This window comes from Lithobates pipiens, unplaced genomic scaffold (genome assembly GCF_037356315.1).
Source record: "Lithobates pipiens isolate NorthernLeopardFrog02 unplaced genomic scaffold, aLitPip1_a1.2 Scaffold_27, whole genome shotgun sequence".
Classification (NCBI taxonomy): Eukaryota; Metazoa; Chordata; class Amphibia; order Anura; family Ranidae; genus Lithobates; species Lithobates pipiens.
This window is the reverse complement of record NW_027507788.1, coordinates 27,178,785-27,197,122: the sequence shown is the minus strand read 5'-3', so window position 1 is coordinate 27,197,122 and position 18,338 is coordinate 27,178,785. Positions and strand designations below refer to the sequence as shown.

The window sequence follows — 18,338 nt, the reverse complement described above, 5'->3', positions numbered from 1 at the left end:
GAGGGGAAAAAATATGTTTTTTTTATATATATTTTTGGAGGATATTTATTATAACAAAAAGTAAAAAATAATGTGTTTTTTTAAAAATTGTCGCTCTATTTTTGTTTATAGTGTAAAAAATAAAAACCGCAGGGGTGATCAAATACCACCAAAAGAAAGCTCTATTTGTGGGAAAAAAAGGACCTCAATTTTGTTTGGGAGCCACGTCGCACGACCGCGCAATTGTCAGTTGAAGCGACGCAGTGCCGAATCGCAAAAAGTGGTCTGGTCTTTGACCAGCAAAATGGTCCGGTCTGTAAGTGGTTAAGATATCTGTTGCTACAAACTAACTAACCCATGGTATAACAGTGGTATCACTGGTATAGTGGTCTCTTTTTTGGGTGTGGGATGGGGAGACTTCATTTTAAAGTTGACTTCAGGCAGCAAATATGCTAGAGTTATTCCTGAATATAGTTTGAGTTCCTTCTGGCGGTCTATAGAAATGTTCGATTTTGGGAGGTCAGAGATGACTTGGCTTTAGCAGCGGCAGCAGACGGATATGATTTCATTCTGGGATGATTTTAGCATTTCCTCTCCTGAGATAGTGCTGAGATCCAACGCTGGAAAAGCTGGAAACGTTTTGTTGTTGTTCTGGAAATGCTTCTGAGCTGCAATGGATCAGAGCATAGGACTCATTGCAGGGATTCTTGTCCTTCTGCTTCCAGCTGCTCTGTGCTATAACTCCGGTAAGTACTCAACAATTTTAGGTAGATAGTTTTATTTAAAGGGAAAATCCTATGTGCAAAAAGAATGACCATATAAGACAACTATACAATCATCATTGAATATCTACATATTTATATAAGAAATTAATGCATTTTTAGGATATGTTTTCACAAATTTTTCTTGCAACACAGAGTATTTTTTTTAAATCCTTTTTTGTAGTTTTTAAGTGCATTTTTGTATTTGTAGATTTTTTTAATGCTATGGAAATTAAATACAGTCAGTCAGGGAAACAGTCAATCGTATACACAAATTTTGAATTGTACAGAGGGCAGGACAGAGTCTTTCAGAATAGCACAGAGTATTTCAGGAGAGGAGAATAGCACAGAGTATTTCAGGAGAGGAGAATAGCACAGAATATTTCAGGAGAGGAGAATAGCACAGAGTATTTCAGGAGAGGAGAGTCAGATAAGGGAAGAAGCAGAGTCCTCCAGAATAGCACAAAGTATTTCAGGAGAGGAGAGTCCGATAGAGCAAGGAGAAGAGTCCTCCAGTAGTGCAGATTATTTCAGCAGAGGAGTGTTATGCCGCGTACACACGACTGGACTTTTTGACAGCAAAGATCCGACGGAACAAATCTGGTGGACAATTCGATCGTGTGTGGGCTCCATTGGACCTTTGCTGTCCAAAAATTTGACAGAGTTTAGAAATAGAACATGTTTCAAATTTTTTCGCCGGAACTCCGCCGGACCCATATCTTATTGAGAAATCTGTTCGTGTGTATGCTAGTCCGACGGACAAAAAACAATGCTAGGGCAGCTATTGGCTACTGGCTATGAACTTCCTTATTCTAGTCCGGTCGTACGTCATCACGTTTGAATCCGTCGGACTTTGGTGTGATTGTGTGTGGCCAAGTCCGTTCATTCAGAAAGTCCATCGGAACTCTGCCGAAAGTCCGTTGGAAAGACCGTCGGACTTAGTCCGTCGGAAAGTCCACTCGTGTGTACGCGGCATTAGAGAAATTATTAGAGTCCTCCAGTAGTGCAGATTATTTCAGGAGAGGAGCGTTAGTTAGAGAAAGGATTAGAGTCCTCCAGCAGTGCAGAGTATTTTTCAGGAGAGGAGAGCCAGAGGAAGGAGCAGAGTCCTCCAGCAGTACAGAGTATTTTTTTTTTCAGGTGAAGAGAGTTAGAGGTAGGAGCAGGGTCCCCCAGCATACCTCCCAACATTTTGAGATGGGAATGAGAGACACCTACTAACAAACGTATGCAGGCCAAAAAAAAAAGATTAAATCCACAAGGACTTTTTTTTTACCACTACTATTCCTTTATATTGGCTTCTAAAATGTACAAATGTAGCAATTTAGAAATCAGATGAAAGGTTTAGCACTGGGAAACACTTTTTGAAAGACAAAAAGTGCATTTTATATACAACTTTATGGATCAGACCAAAATGAGGGACAAATGAGGGGGAAAGAGGGACAGAGGGACATTGCTCCAAACCAGGGACAGTCCCTCAAAATCAGGAACAATTAGGAGCTATGTCCCCCAGTAGTGCAGAGTATTTCAGAAGAGAAGAGTCAGATAGAAAAAGGAGAAGAGTCCTCCAGCAGTTCAGAGTAGAGGAGAGGAGAGCAGCGGTGGCCCATCCATTAAGGCACACGGGCGTTGACCCCTCTCTCCTCTCCACCTACTATATGCTGTGGAAAGATTCATGCATAGCATGAATCCATCCACAGCCATCTCTGTCGTCCCCTATTCATGTGTCCGGCCCCTTTCGGGTCACCGGGAAAATGAATTGCAGCGGCAAAGTTTTTTTTTTTAAATCACCTGTTTAGAGCCATAGGCCCACCCAGGTGTGTTGCAACAGTGAATTAATATTCACCTTAATTAAGATCCCCATCCCGGCCAATCGGGAAGCAGTTATGAAACCCCTTTCCCAATTGGACAAAACGTCAGGCGACCTTATTGGATGCCTAGCGCCAGGAGGATCAGGAAGGAAAGGACTCCAAGAGAAGACAACGGAGCCCGCTAGACTGGGAGATGGCCACAGCAGATCTGACAGCTTCTCTCAGCGCCTGCATCCATGGTAAGGACAGCGGGTGGTGGCGGGCGGTGTTAGTGCCGCGCCATGGGGGGGTAGCTGGCAGTTGTGTTGGTGCTGCTCCACCGGCGGTGGGGGGGGATTGTTTGCTCCCCCCCCCAAAAAAAACACCAGCCGCCATTGTAGGAGTGTCAGATAGAGCAAGGAGATGAGTCTTTCAGCAGTGCAGAGTATTTTTAAGAAGAGGAGAGTCAGAGGAAGCAGTAGGGTCCTGCAGTAGCTCAGAGTATTTTTTTTTTTAAAAAAGGAGAGTCAGAGAAAAGAGCAAAGTCCTCCAACAGTGCAAAGTATTTTTTAAGACAGGAGAGTTGGAGGAAGGAGCAGAGTCCCCCAGTAGTGCAGAGTATTTCAGGAGATGAAAGTTTCATGTACCTGATCAGAGACTGAAATTAGGAGGTTGGCCTCTCTTGTATCTCCAGCCCAGGTCCCACTGAAGGTGGAACAGGGGGTACCAAGGGACAGGAGGAAAATTGGTGCCAGCAGGTGTAGATAGGAGTGCTTGCATGCAGACCCTGGCAGGCTGGCAGAACATCAGGTCAGGAACAGTAGCTGATCCAGTCGAAGTTAAAGGGGCACACAGGCTGCAGGTTCCAGATACAAGGCTCTTCAGAGCTCCCATCAGGCTTGAGACAGGAACTAGCTGTGATGAGCAGGGCTGATGCAGATGACAGCTGGATAGGCACTTGAACCAGATGTGAGAGCAGAGCTGGAAACAGCAGTGTGGTCACAGGGATAGCAGCAGGCAGGCAGCAAGGCACCGACACATAAGACAGAGACGTGGTCAAAAATGGAGCCAGGGTCAGGAACTGGAGACAGAGAAGAGGCAGGATCCAAGTTCTGGTCAGAATCAGCAACAAGGAAACAAGCAGAGTAATAGCAGGACACAAGGAACAGCCCCTTTAAATAGTCTGTCTGGCGCCAACATGCATTGAGTGCACGCCCATGCTCATGCACGCCTAGTCACCATTCTGCTGAGGATTCCATTAGCCATTCTTTGTGCATAAACATTTCTATTAGCCAAACATCTGGTAGTCATTTTCTGACAGAGAGTCAGATAGAAGAAGGAGCAGAGTCCTCCAGCAGTGCAATGCATTTTAGGAGAGGGGAGTATGCTAGAGGAAAAATTCCTTCAGAATAGTAGAGAGTATTTCAGTCAGAAGAAGGAGCAGAGTCCTCCAGCAGTTCAGAGTATTTTAGGCCCAGTACACACTAGTGTGATACCAGACATCGCATGTGATTCGCACCGCATTGCTGTTCACATCACACGGGGTGTCTGTGCGATGCAATTTCAGCCATACAAACTGTATGGCTGAAATCACATCTCATTCGCACCAAAATGGTGCAGGACCCTTTTTTTGGTCCGCACTGGAATCAGATCGCATGGGGGTTCACACTTATGCGATCCGATTCCTGCACCATTTTAGAGTTCGCACTGCGCTCTGCGCACTGATCTGGCGGTGTCGTTAACTTTACATTGACACCCACAGCGGTTCATAGATCTCAGTGTGAACCACTGTGCGATTCAAGTGCAATGCGGGAAACCGCACTGGATTTGCAGGGTTCTTGCATTGCACTAATGTGAACCGGCTCTTAGAACAGTTAGATTCCATAAGGAGCAGATTCTTCAGGCCATGTGGAATATTGTGGGAGAGAAGAGTTAGATGGGGCAAGGAGAAGAGTGCTCCAGAATAGCACCAAGTATTTTATGAGAGGTGATTTAGAGGAAGGAGTACAGTCTTCCAGCAGTTCATAACATGATGAGAGAGGAAAGGTAGACAGAGGAAGGAGCAGAGTCCTCCAGCAGTTAAAGTGGAGGGCCACTCTAAAAAAAAAAATACATTAAAATTTAGAAAAAATCAGAAAAAAAAATGAACATTTTTTTTGTTTTTTTAACTTACCAGAAAGGCCTATTGCTAGGCACATCGTCCTAATCTGCCTCTTCCACCTCCGCGGTGATCTTCTGTCTTCTCTCCTCCGTGCAGCGTCTTCTGGGTAATGGGTCGCACTGTGTTCTGGGAACTGTGTGACTCGCGCATGCGCAGTAGGAAACGGGCAGTGAACCCGCAAGGCTCCACTGCCTGTTTCCCTTAGCCAAAATGGCGGCGCCGGGACCCGAGAGCCGAGGGACGGGTCAGCCTTGGGCGGCCGACATCGTGGGCGCCCTGGACAGGTAAGTCTGCTTATTAAAAGTCAGCAGCTACAGTGTTTGCAGCTGCTGACTTTTAAAAAAAAATTTTTTAAAACCGGCCCTCCTCTTTAAGAGTATTTTAGTACAGCAGTCTTTTTCAGTAAGCCTGTTGTCTTCTCTCAATTCCTCACAGATGTCCTGCATGATCTGAGATTAGCCGGAGGGGATGGCACATGTGAAGGACGAGTGGAGGTGAACATTCGGGGAGAATGGGGCACGGTCTGCGATGATGCCTGGAGTGATAAGAATTCAGAGGTGGTCTGTAAACAGCTAGGTTGTCCCCAAGCCCCAACACATTCCGTCAAGGCGTCCTCCTTTGGGGCCGGAATTGGCAAGGTCTGGTTAACTGATGTGACTTGCTCAGGAGAAGAGACATCACTGAAGGACTGTAAATATTCCATTGAAGAAGGTGATATCTGTGATCATAGAAACGATGTAGGAGTCATCTGTTCAGGTAAAGCTTTCCAAAACTGAAACATCATAAAAAAGACTATAGTTATCTTGTTCTAACTGGAATAGACTACTCCTCAGTATCACAGGTGTATTCAGGATCACTTTAAAGCAGTAGTCTCCAACCAATGGTTTGTAGACCACTGATGGTCCAAGAGAACATTTTGGTGGTCCCCAGGGGTTCCTGCCACAAAGCAACATTATGGTGGATGTATACCACCCAATGTTGTTTCCAGTGTTGTTTTCAATACATACTGACAAGTCAATACTGTCAGTGTGCATTGACGATGCTTCCTCTGTAGTTCTGTCTCCTCTGAACTCAGATGGAGGTGTCGGGAGTAGTGCAGAGATCGGGAGGTTGAAGCAGGAAGGGACTTCCAATGGCAGCGCTGATCACAGACTGTGGGAGAGAGCACAGAGCTCGAGCACATGGCTGGATAATGAAGCGAGATCCAATGATGAGTCTGAGGGCAAGACTATGATGCAGAGTGTAGAAAGGGGGCAGAGAGCCAGAGCATTGTGTGTAAGGCATTTCATATTCATGTCAGTGGTCCATGGGATTCAAAATTGTGAGTTTAGTGATCTGTGAGGTCCGAAAGGTTGGAGATCACTTCTTTAGAGGACACCTGTGCCCAAACTATGGAGATTAACCACTTGCAGACCGGACCATTTTGCTGGTCAAAGACCAGACCACTTTTTGCGATTCGGCACTGCGTCGCTTTAACTGACAATTGCGTGGTCGTGCGACGTGGCTCCCAAACAAAATTGACGTCCTTTTTTTCCCACAAATAGAGCTTTCTTTTAGTGGTATTTGATCACCCCTGCGGTTTTTATTTTTTGCGCTATAACCAAAAATAGAGCGACAATTTTGAAAAAAACGCATTATTTTTTACTTTTTGTTATAATAAATATCCCCCAAAAATATATAAAAAAACATTTTTTTCCCTCAGTTTAGGCCGATACGTATTCTTCTACATATTTTTGGTAAAAAAAATTGCAATAAGCGATTATTGTTTGGTTTGCGCAAAAGTTATAGCGTTTTCAAAATAGGGATAGTTTTATAGCATTTTTATTAATAATTTTTTATTATTTTTTTTTTTACTAGTAATGGCGGCGATCAGCGATTTTTATTGTGACTGCGACATTGTGGGGGACCCATCGGACATTTTTAAAACATTTTTGGGACCATTGTCATTGATACAGTAATCACTGCTATATAAATGCAGTGATTCCTGTGTAAATGACACTGGCAGTGAAAGGGTTAACCAGTGGGTGGCAGTGTAGGGGTTAAGTGTTCCTAGGGGTGTGTTACTAACTGTGGGGGGGTTGGGCTTTCATTTAGTGAACACTGATCTCTGCTCCAATCACATGGAGCAGAGATCAGCGTCACTAGTTTCTAGGCAGAATGGAGAAATGTTGTTTACACAGCATTTCCTCCATTCGGCCGCTCCGTGAGACGATCGCGGGGATGCCCGCGGCGATCGAGTCCGCGGGTCCCGCGACCGGACTCACGGGGGTCCCGATCAGCGCGGGAGGCACCCGATGGCAGGGTGGCATTGAATATTGGACGTACCTGTACGCCAATATGCCTGCCCGTGCCATTCTGTCGACGTACATCGTCGTGCGCTGGTCAGGAAGTGGTTAATAAACAGTAAAATAACTTTAAAACAAGTCAGCCCTGACCTCTGTAGCTGCATATGTTGTGGAGCAAATATTCCTTAAAGATCACAAAAGAAACTGAAGTCCATTATTCTGTCCATTTATAACAAATTACACCACCTACTTTTTGTTTACATTAGAAAGGTGGTAGGCACTCAAGTGTTTACTGCCATAGAAAATAGAGGTAGACATGTGCAATTTGTTTCGGTCAGAATATAAATTTGGTTATTCAAAGATTCTAATGTATCCGAATCTCCAAATTAAATAGTAACAAATTTAGTTGAAGTTGGTTTAATTTTGTTTCATATATTTGTTTTCTAACAGATTCCAAATTTTAGGAACTATTCAAATTCGGATCGGTTGAAAAATTATGGACCAATTCGAATTCTGTGTGAGGAATAGCTGGTTGTTAAGGAGCAGGCTGGCAAACCGGCTGCCGGGCCCTTAACAATCGATAACTCATCAGTTAACTCAACAGATAAAAACAAAAGAAATGAGATGTAAACAAAAGAATGCTAGCAATGAAAAATGCAGAAAAAAACATTGATTATAAGGGGAACCCCATGCCAAAAAAACAAAACAAAAATAAAAAAAGGCATCCCCCCAAATCTATACCAGCCCCTTTTTAAAGCACTTTTTTGATGAATGGGTAGGGATACCTTTGTACCCCATAAGCATTCACATGGAGGGCTGGGATCTGGGGGCTTCCAGATTCGAAATCACCCCCGCACCTCCACAACCACCGGGCCAGGGTTGTGGGGAAGAGGCCCTTGAGGGGGTGCTCTCTCGTCCCCCCATTTCCTAGCCTGTTGGGCTGCATACTCAGATATGGGATGATGCCTGGAGTGATAAGAATACAGAGGTGGTCTGTAGACAGCAAGGTTGTCCCTAAGTCCCAACACATTCTGTCAAGGCATCCTAGTATGGATTTTGGGGGGGGGGGCGACACCATTTTTTTTTTTCAATTTTCATTGCAAGAATTCTTTTACTTACATTTCATCAGCGGGGAAGCCCACTGACAGCTGATAAGTCATGGCTACTGGGCCCGCTCCTTAACAACCAGCTATTCTTTACACAGAATTTGAATCAGTCAATCATTTTTCGACTGATCCGAATTGCTACGAAAATTTGTAATTCATTAAAGAATGAAGAAACAAAATGAAACTAAACAAAACAAAACTAAACTAATTCTAAAACAAATCAACAAAACAAATTTAGTAACATAATGAATCTATCCAAAACTAAACAATTTTTTCTGTTCTGCACATGTCTACTTTGAGGATGAATTTCTCCAAGGGGTCTGCAGCAACATAAGTCAGTTAAGGGTTGTTTTAAATCTCTTTTACAACTTGTTAAGTACAATGCCTTGAAAAAGTATTCACACCCCTTGAAATTTTCCACATTTTGTCATGTTACAACCAAAAACCTAAATGTATTTTATTGGGATTTTATGTGATGGACCAACACAAAGTGGCACATCATTGTGAAGTAGAAGAAAAAGGATAAATGGTTTTCAATTTTTTTACAAATATCTGAAAAAGTGGCGTGCATTTGTATTCAGCCCCTTTTACTCTGATACCCCTAACTAAAATCTAGTGGAACCTATTGCCTTCAGAAGTCACCTAATGATATATAAATCCTGTATAATAATAATAGTCATGCATTCCACAAATCTGGCCTTTATGGAAGAGTGGCAAGAAAAAAGCCATTGTTGAAAGAAAGCCATAAGAAGTCCCGTTTGCAGTTTGTGAGAAGCCATGTGGGGGACACAGCAAACATGTGGAAGAAGGTGATCTGGTCAGATAGGATCAAAATGTAACTTTTTGGCCTAAAGGCAAAATGCTATGTGTGGCACAAAACTAACTGCACATCGCCCTGAACACAGCGAAAGGGGATTCTACAAAGTATTGATTCAGGGGGGCTGAATACAAATGCACGCCACACTTTCCAGATATTTATTTGTAAAAAATGTTGAAAACCATTTATCATTTTCCTTCACTTCACAATTATGTGACACTTTGTGTTGGTCTATACCAGGGGTAGGCAACCCCTAGCACTGGTACCGCAAGCGGCAAGCAAAGCCTCTTTTGTCGCTACTCGACTCCCTCCTAATAATAATAATATTAATAATAATAATAATAAAAAATATATATATATATATATATATATATATATATATATATATATATATATATATATATATATATAAAACACATAAACATAAAAAAACATGAAAAAACATGTATATACAAATGAAAAATAATAAAAATGTATATATTAAGCATTTGCAATGAAAGCATTAATTTCAATGTCTGCATTGAGGCCCAAAGGTCTGAGACATTTAACCCTATATATCCAGCTCATTTCAAGTTTAGAAATGGCACGTCTCTTAGGCCCACCTCTCCAATGTGTCTGAAGACATGAGGGGAGGGCATGATATACTAAGTCTCTCCTCTAAGAAGTATAGCAACATTCTGAAATGTGGATAGACCATAAAAAAAGAACAACACCTGCCAAACAAGGATCTTTGGGACCTTTTAGGATGTTGCTTGCCAGTGAGTGATCCCTTACATGGTATACCCGGTGCACATGCTTGTGTTGAACGTGTCAAAACCTGTGAGGAAAGAGAAGAGGAAATAGAAGAGTCAGAATCAGTTAAGTCCATCAATCTCACAGAACTATCACCTTATTTATATGAAGAAAATCACATCAACCTTCTATTGGGACCTTTTGCTGTTTGCATACACTGCTGACGGGGCCATAGGATTGTGGTGGAACGAGAGACGCTCTGAGAAGGGGGTACAGGAGTTGGAGACACCAGCAGAGCCTATTAAAGGGACCAGGAGTGATTGTCCTATTTGCAAGCTCGTATGATCTCCTTAAAAAAGAGATCTTGGCAGCTGGTAAGCCTCACTGAATCTGGTGGTGGATAAACCTCTTTTCTCTGGGTGCACCTGCTACATACTTGAAGGGTGTTTTATGAAGTCACTGAAATGGACTGAGATTCATCATCCTGTCTTTCTCCCCTCTTTCTTGGACTGTTTATATTTTTAAAATTAATTTTTTATTGATTTTTGCACCATTTTGCAATCTTTGAAATTTTTTGCAAAAAATAGGATACATTATGTCATATTATGATTTTGGTATTTTATAAGTTTTAGCGCAGCTTTCTCTTTTGGATTGATATATATATATATATATATATATATATATATAACACATAAACATAAAAAACATGAAAAAACATGTATATACAAATGAAAAATAATAAAAATGTATATATTAAGCATTTGCAATGAAAGCATTAATTTCAATATCTGCATTGAGGCCCAAAGGTCTGAGACATTTAACCCTATATATCCAGCTCATTTCAAGTTTAGAAATGGCACGTCTCTTAGGCCCTCCTCTCCAATGTGATTTCAGCTTGTCAATACCTATAAAAAAGGTGCCTCTAGAATTTTGATTATGTACCTCTAGGTAGTGCTTAGAAACTGTATGACGTTTAAAACCTCTCCTGATATGTGCTCATTGAGTCTTACCTGGAGAGGTTGTATCGTACATCCAATACATTGTAATCCGTAGGGGCAGGTCAAAAGATAGACTACATGGGTAGTAAAACATGTAATGAAGGGCTTTATTTGAAATTCTTTGGAAGTACTATTAGAAATAAATTTGGTAGTTTTTCTATCTCTAATACTATTAATGAAACATACAGTACATCTTTTACACTTTTGATAGCCTACCAAATTCTTGAAGAACATTAGTTTATTATTATTTGGGGGATTGCAAACACCGGGGGCTAGTGATCAAAGAAGGAACTCCTCTATATATCACCCGTGGTTTGTCAGGAAGAATGGGGCTAAGAATGTGGTCATTTTTCAATATATGCCAGTGTTAATGTACAAGTTTTTTTTTCTTGTTCAATGTTTTTATTAAAGTTTCAGTAGAGACATTACAGAAGAGAAAGAGTGTTAGCCATACATTAGACCATTGTAAACAGGTTTGCCTGAACGTGTATTATTGGCAAAACCATAGTAGGAAACATGTGGGAACAATGTATTCTATCCCGAGAGTTAAGCAGAAGGTGGGGTCATCGTCAAGCGCCCCCCAGACACCCTATTTGGGACGTAAAAGTTTTTTAATTAAAACATTTTGTTGGGAATATCCAGTAGCAACAGGCCAAGAAAATTTTTTTTTTTTACTGCCCACTATGGGTTTTTCAACCAAAAGTTGATCCTTACTCAATTCCTCGACTTCAGTTAATCTCTGTTTGAGGACTTGAGCTGAATAGCCTTTCACTATAAACCTATTGGTTAAGACGTTAGCTTGCACCTTAAAGCCCTCGATTTTGGTGCAGTTGCACCTTAGGCGCATATATTGACTTTTTGGAACTGAATCTAACCGTAAGTGATGATGACAGCTATCACAAATAAATATTTGACCCAAAATTAAGGAAAATGTACACATTATATGTTTTTTACTTCTGCTTGTCTTCAGACTCTCACCCTCTGAATGAAAATCCATCCACACACTCACTATTACCAGAGCAGACAGGGAGGTAGAGACATGGGATATGTCACTCCCCGTATGAAACATCAGTGTAAAAAAAAGTATAAACTCCAAAAATATATTCTAGTTTTCTTTAACCTCTTTTTTTCTCCTGGCAGGTGAAGCTGAAAAGCTGAGATTGGTCGGAGGAGGCTCGGAGTGTGAGGGCAGAGTGGAGGTGAAGCACCGCGGGGAGTGGGGCACCGTGTGTGGAGTGAACTGGCGCCGCCAGGAAGCAGCCGTGGTTTGCAGGCAGCTGGGCTGCAACTTTACCAACATCATCCAAGTAAGGGCGGCTTCATTCGGGGCTGGATCAGGGCGCATATGGCTGAGCCACGTGAAATGTGCGTGGGACGAACCTGACCTATGGGCCTGCCAGCACCGCATGTGGGGGAGTGGCAGGTGCAAACACCAAGATGACGCCGGCGTTATCTGCTCAGGTATAAAATGTGCCATGGAATCATTTAAATAATTTTGCTAGAATCAAGAGACAGACATGCTTTCGAATGATTTATAACCCTTGGCCGGTAAGGCTAGAACCCTCCAAAACACAGGACTATCATGGGCCATCAGGCAAATAACCCCTTAGGCACAAATGTATAAAAAGAAGTATACATTTTTATTGAATAACAATATAAAATAGTCTAAAAGAAGGAAGAACAGAGCTTATATGCATGTAAAAAAAAAAAAAAAAAATACATAGTTCAACAAAGAACCCTATAATAAAACTGAAGAATAAGACAACTAACACGTTTCGAGATTTTAGTTTTACAGTCTTCTTCCAGGCTGCTCATGTATTATGTATATATGTGTTCTATAATACAGAGATAATAATAAAGCCACAGTATATATATATATACATATATATATATATATATATATACATACATACACACATGCATATATATATATATATATATATATATATATATATATATATATATTCAACATATGAAAGTTTTTTTTAGCACACACATTAATATGAATACTGACCAAGCCAACAAAGCTGCTCCATATGGAAATAAGCCCAACAGGTATGAAATCAAGTGAGTGCCTGAATAAATATGGTGAAGGTTTTGTCAGGGAGAGTACACAGTACTTAGTAAGTACTGTATGTAACTTAAACTAAACCTTAGCATTTAATTTATATTTTTTCTATGCTTATTTTTTACAGCTGCCCCCGTGGAGCTGAGGCTTGTGGGAGGGGACACAGAGTGTGAGGGGAGACTGGAGGTGAAGCACCGGGGTGAATGGGGCACCGTATGCGGTGAATCCTGGCAAGAAAAGGAAGCAGCGGTGGTTTGTCGCCAGCTGGGCTGTAGCTCCTCCCATGGTGAGGCTCTGCTGGTCCAGGCGACCTCCTTCGGACCTGGCAGCGGGAAAATTTGGCTCAGTGATGTCACGTGTGCTGGGCAGGAGTCAGATCTGTGGCAGTGCAAACATCAAATGTGGGGGAACCCATTCTGCCAGCACAAGCAGGATGTTGGCGTCATCTGTGCAGGTGAGATCACTTATTTTCAAATACATTTAAGGCCAGTTAGAATAGGTAAAGTAGAATTAAAAGCAAAACTTAGCTTTTTATTTTGGATAGAGTAAGAAAGGGTTATAACCCCTGTTTTTTTAAGCCATCTGTGTCCCATTGGCAAGATTTACCTTCACTTCCTGTCCATAGCCAAAACAGGAAGTGAAAGAAAATCCCTGCAAATTAATAGAATTTCTTGGGGCCCAGGTCACCATAACTAGTGTCCCTATTGGAAGATTTCCCTTCTATTACTTTTCTGGGGACAGTTCAAAATTTTGAATTTTCTATTAATATCACTTTTAAGCACAATGGTACACAATGGTACACAACGGACAAAAAAAGAGGGTGGATGTCCCCTAACAGTGAAAAATAGAAAACTAATATGTGTTCTAATTCCTTTCCATGCTATCCAAAACAAAACAAAAAAAGTTTTTCTTTTTGTTATACTTTAAAGAGTGTATTCTCTTTTGGAAGATTTACCCTCACCATCTGTTCTACTGACAACTGTAAAATTGTGGCTTTCTCATTACTTTGGGGTCTAGCTATTTAAAAAAAAAAAAAAAAATCACGGTGCAAATATCTCAGCAGTCACACAAATGTTTTGTGAATCATCCCCATAATGTTTGTAATATGTGTGAAATGTGTTTTTTTATTTTTTTATTATTGCCTATGATCATCAGCTCCATCTTGTGGCCACAATGCAGTATTTTTCTAAAATGCCACAATCAGAAAAATACCACATCATAGTCACCAGAGGGAGCTAAGATATTGCCACAGCCAATGTTCTATAAATAGACCCCTTTGTGTCTCTGTGTCATTGGTCACCGCACCCAAAAAAGCAAATAACCTTTCTTATAGCATCCAAAACTAAAAAATATATGAATAGGCTGACCTTAGTCGACCTGTGTTACAGTTAAAAACAAAAACACAAAATGGCAAGGATTCAGTAAAATAAGTCACTTTTCTTTAAAGAATATTCTGTGTATACTCATCAATATTTAATTGTAAAATAATTTTGTACTGAAAATAAAAATAAATTTTTTAGTTCATAGTTACATATTTAGTAAGGTTGAATAAAGACACCAGTCCATCCAGTTCAACCTGAGTATCATTGGTTCCTACCCTCAAGGAGCCCACAATCCGAGGTCCCCAACTCACATTCATATACTAGGGCCAATTACTTTTTTTGGACAAAAGCCAATTAACTTACCAGCATCTTTTTTTCCCTCCTTATGCCGTGTACACACGACCGGACTTTTCGACGGTCTTCCCGACCGAGTTCCAACAGAGTACTTGCCGAACGAACTTGCCCACATACGATACCAAAGTCCGTTCATTTCTAACGCGATGACGTACACCGGTATTAGAATAGGAAGTTCAATAGCCAGTATCCAATAGCTTCCCGTCGGACCAGCATACAGATGAACAGTTTTCCAGATAGAAATTGATTCTGTCGAAAAGATTTAAAGCATGTTCTATTTCTAGGTCCAGCTGAATTTTTGAAGAAAAAAGTCAAATGAAGCCCACACACGATCGGACTATCCAACGGAATGATTCCATCGGACCTTTTCTGCCGGAAAGGCCAGTTGTGTGTACGCGCCATTACATTCCCTAGCCACTTGGCGCCCATACTACGTCTATTGACGTCATGGGCTTTCGATGGTTATATCTGAATGATGCCTGAGACCACAGACATCATTCAGATATCGGCGTTTTCAGCCGGCGATTCCCTGCACCATAAGAACGATCATAGCGGTGCAGGGAATAACCCCCCCTCCCGCCGCCCTCTGGTGCTTGTACCGGCTCACCGATTCCATCGGTGAGTCGGTGACAGGATCTGCCGGCCCCCGCCAGTTACCATAGAGATTTTCGGCGGACCAGATCGTCCCCGGAGTCTCTATGATCGTTCGGAGTTCAGGCGCGATGTTATGACGTCACGCCCGGCCTCGGTATTCAAATTAACGGCGCCGATTTGGCAGGGAAGACAGGATCGTTTTTTTTTATTATTCTTCCCAGCCTAGAGGTGAGATATGGGGTCTCATATCTCACTGTAAATATGTCCGATCGTGCCATATTCCTATTACAAGGGATGTTTACATTCCTTGTAATAGGAATAAAAGTCATCAATTTTTTTATTTTATTTTTTTAAGTGTCAAACTAAAAAAATAAAAATAAAATTAACAATAAATAAAAAAAAAAATGTAAAGCGCCCCTGCCCCCGTGAGCTCGCACACAGAAGTGAACACATACGTAAGTCCCGCCCACATATGAAAACGGTGTTTAAACCACACATGTGAGGTATCGCCGCGAACGTTAGAGTGAGAGCAATAATTCTAGCTCTAGACCTCCTCTGTAACTCAAAACATGTAACCAGTAAAAAAATTTAAAGCGTCGCCTATGGGGGGGCGTGGCCTGACTGCGGAGCTGCATGGACGTGTGAGCCCAGAGCTCCGAGCGAACCGGGACTACAGCGGCTTATAGCGACTTAGCTCAACGGCCCCCTGCCTCGCTATAGCAGCGGGACTCACCACAGCACTGTCCACCATGTCGGGGAGACGTCGCCAGCACCGCAAACCGCAACGCTTGACCGATTTCTATCCGCTCAGCGGGAGAGAGGTGGAGCAAGATGGCGCCGAGGCCTACACAGTGAGGAGACCGGCACCTAAACACAAACCGACGGCGAAAGGTACATCTCTCTTAAATACAGACTTAGATGAGGAGAAATCCGCCTCCCCCTCCACCCCATCCTCCCGCAGCCCTGTTAAAGCGAAACCCAGACTAGATGAGGATGGATTGAGTCCGGCGGCGAGCCAGGCCTCGGATTCAGGGGAGGACACTAGAGACTTACCTGAACCTATTGAGACATTTCCTACACAAAACCAGCCTGTGCTGGACACAGTTTTAAAGGATATGTTACTATCATTGCGTAGCACATTGCAATCCGACATGGCTAAGCACATGCACAGATTCCACACGGATATACTAGCATTGGGAAACAGGGTGGATCATGTGGAAGCAAAAATGGAGGAATTTGCAGGCACTATCAACGATTTGGTAGATGCTCATGATGAGCGGGAAACTGACATGGAATGGGTTAAAGCAAAGATGGCGGACATGGAGGACAGATCCAGGAGGAACAACCTTAAAATAAGGGGCATCCCTGAATCAGTACAACAGTCGGACCTCACCCTCTATGTCGCCAATATGTTCAAAGCCTTGCTCCCTGATCTCAGCGACTTGGACGTTACTATTGATAGGATCCATCGCCTACCAAAACCATCCCACCTATCGGAACAAGTACCTAGGGATGTTCTTATGAGATTGCACTTTTTCCACGTGAAGGAGCAGCTGATGATATTTATGAGGAAACAAGAGTCGCTCCCTCCACAATATCACCGTTTGCAATTTTTCAGTGACTTGTCGCAATATACTCTGCAAAAGAGGAAAAACCTCAACACAGTGACAAAGATTTTGCGCAACCACAAGATCTTGTACAGGTGGGGTTATCCTACTAAGCTTTCTATCACCAAAGATAATCAAACCTTTACCATCACATCCCTGGAAAAAGGAATCGATTTGCTTAGGGAATGGGGCATTATGTCGGAGGAAGATGAGAAGGGCTCCACCACTAGCTCTCCACATGGCCTCCCACAGGAATGGAGACGAGTCACCGCTAAAAATGCTACTTCACACAACTGAAGCGGGTCGAACAGCTTCATTATTTTTTACCATCAGTCCCGGTCCAGGACTGCTTTTGCACTAGAACTGAACTCACCCCCCCAGCACGGGTTCGGCCTCGTGCTGCTAAAAGGTTCATCACCTTCCCCAAGGATGGACCGCAGTGACTTGGAAACACCCCGTACCATCCGGGGACTTTCCCACCTGCTGCATTTATGCTCTCCATTTTGTTTGTTCAACTTCTTGTTTCTTCTTTCAATCTCTTTTTATTTTCCTATTCTCCCTCTGAGGTACCTGAATGATGCGATTTGGTCCCAACTTTTGAACTCCCTCGATCCACGGACCTGCCTTCCTCTTCGATACATGAAGGACTTGTTTGATGTGTCGACGCCTCCTGCGTTTCCCTGGGTGCCCTATTTTGTGAGTATTGACGCTATGACACAGAGACCCAGCAGGAACAAATCATCACATTTCCCATCCAAGTATGCCACTTAACATCCTTTCACTTAACACCAAGGGTCTGAATCACCCTGTGAAGCGTAAATCTCTATGGAGAGAGGCATCTATGTATAATAGTGACATTGTGTGTGCGCAGGAAACTCATTTCTGTAAGCAGGCACCACCCAAATGCACGCACAAACGGTTTCCCTTTATATTCACTGCAAACGCGGACACAAAGACCAAGGGTGTTTTAGTGGCTATCAGAGATACAGTGGCCTTTAAACTAATTGAGCAGATATCAGACTCATTGGGTAGATACTTAATACTGATTTGTGAATTGAATTCTGCTGTATACACTCTAGTGAATGTCTATTCCCCCAACAGTAGACAGGTGCATTTTTTTAACAGGTTGATGAAACGGGTTAACTCTTGCAAGCAGGGTCGGTTGCTTATATGTGGCGATTTCAATATTACTCTAGATCCCCAGATGGACTCCACTTCCAATGTTTCTAGAACACAACCTTCCTTATCACAGTCTCTCCACGGACAGGGGTTATATGACGCCTGGCGTTGTTTACACGCCAATGAAAAAGATTATACTTTCTTTTCCCCACCACATGGAGTTTACACAAGAATTGATTTTTTTTTGGTGGATCAACAGATACTCTTACAGACAGCTTCGGCTGGAGTGAACTCGATAACGTGGTCGGATCATGCGTCGATAACCCTGTCCGTGGCAGACTCGTATAACCCGGGTACAGCACCGGTCTGGCGATTGAATACCTTTCTATTGCAACAACCAGAATTGAAGGAAAAATTAAGCACACACTTATTGAATTTTCTAAGCGATAATGTAGGGTCAGTGGCTGATCCAGGTGTTTTATGGAATGCACAAAAAGCATATATGAGGGGTATATTTATTCAGCTGGGAGCGGGGGTCCGGAGGAGGAGGCAGCAGAGACTTAACGCGTTACTCAAAGAGATAACGGACCTGGAAACGCAAAATAAAACTAAATTTTCCCACTCTAACTCCCAAAAGTTGTCTAC

The 18,338-nt window shown here is 42.4% G+C and overlaps 1 protein-coding gene across 2 annotated transcripts in view; it reads left to right on the top strand.

Annotated features, from left to right (window-relative positions):
* The first annotated feature begins 563 nt into the window (after positions 1-563).
* LOC143933689 (scavenger receptor cysteine-rich type 1 protein M130-like) overlaps positions 564-18,338 on the top strand; it is a 33,945-nt gene continuing 16,170 nt past the window's right edge. Inside the window, exons 1-4 of one of the 2 annotated variants that reach the window (XM_077456671.1) lie at positions 564-725; positions 5,127-5,447; positions 11,770-12,090; positions 12,825-13,151. In XM_077456671.1, the coding sequence (XP_077312797.1) occupies positions 653-725; positions 5,127-5,447; positions 11,770-12,090; positions 12,825-13,151 (1,042 nt within the window). In that variant the 5' untranslated portion in view covers positions 564-652. The remainder of the gene's footprint in view (positions 726-5,126; positions 5,448-11,769; positions 12,091-12,824; positions 13,152-18,338) is intronic. The other variant, XM_077456670.1, reaches the window with a different exon arrangement.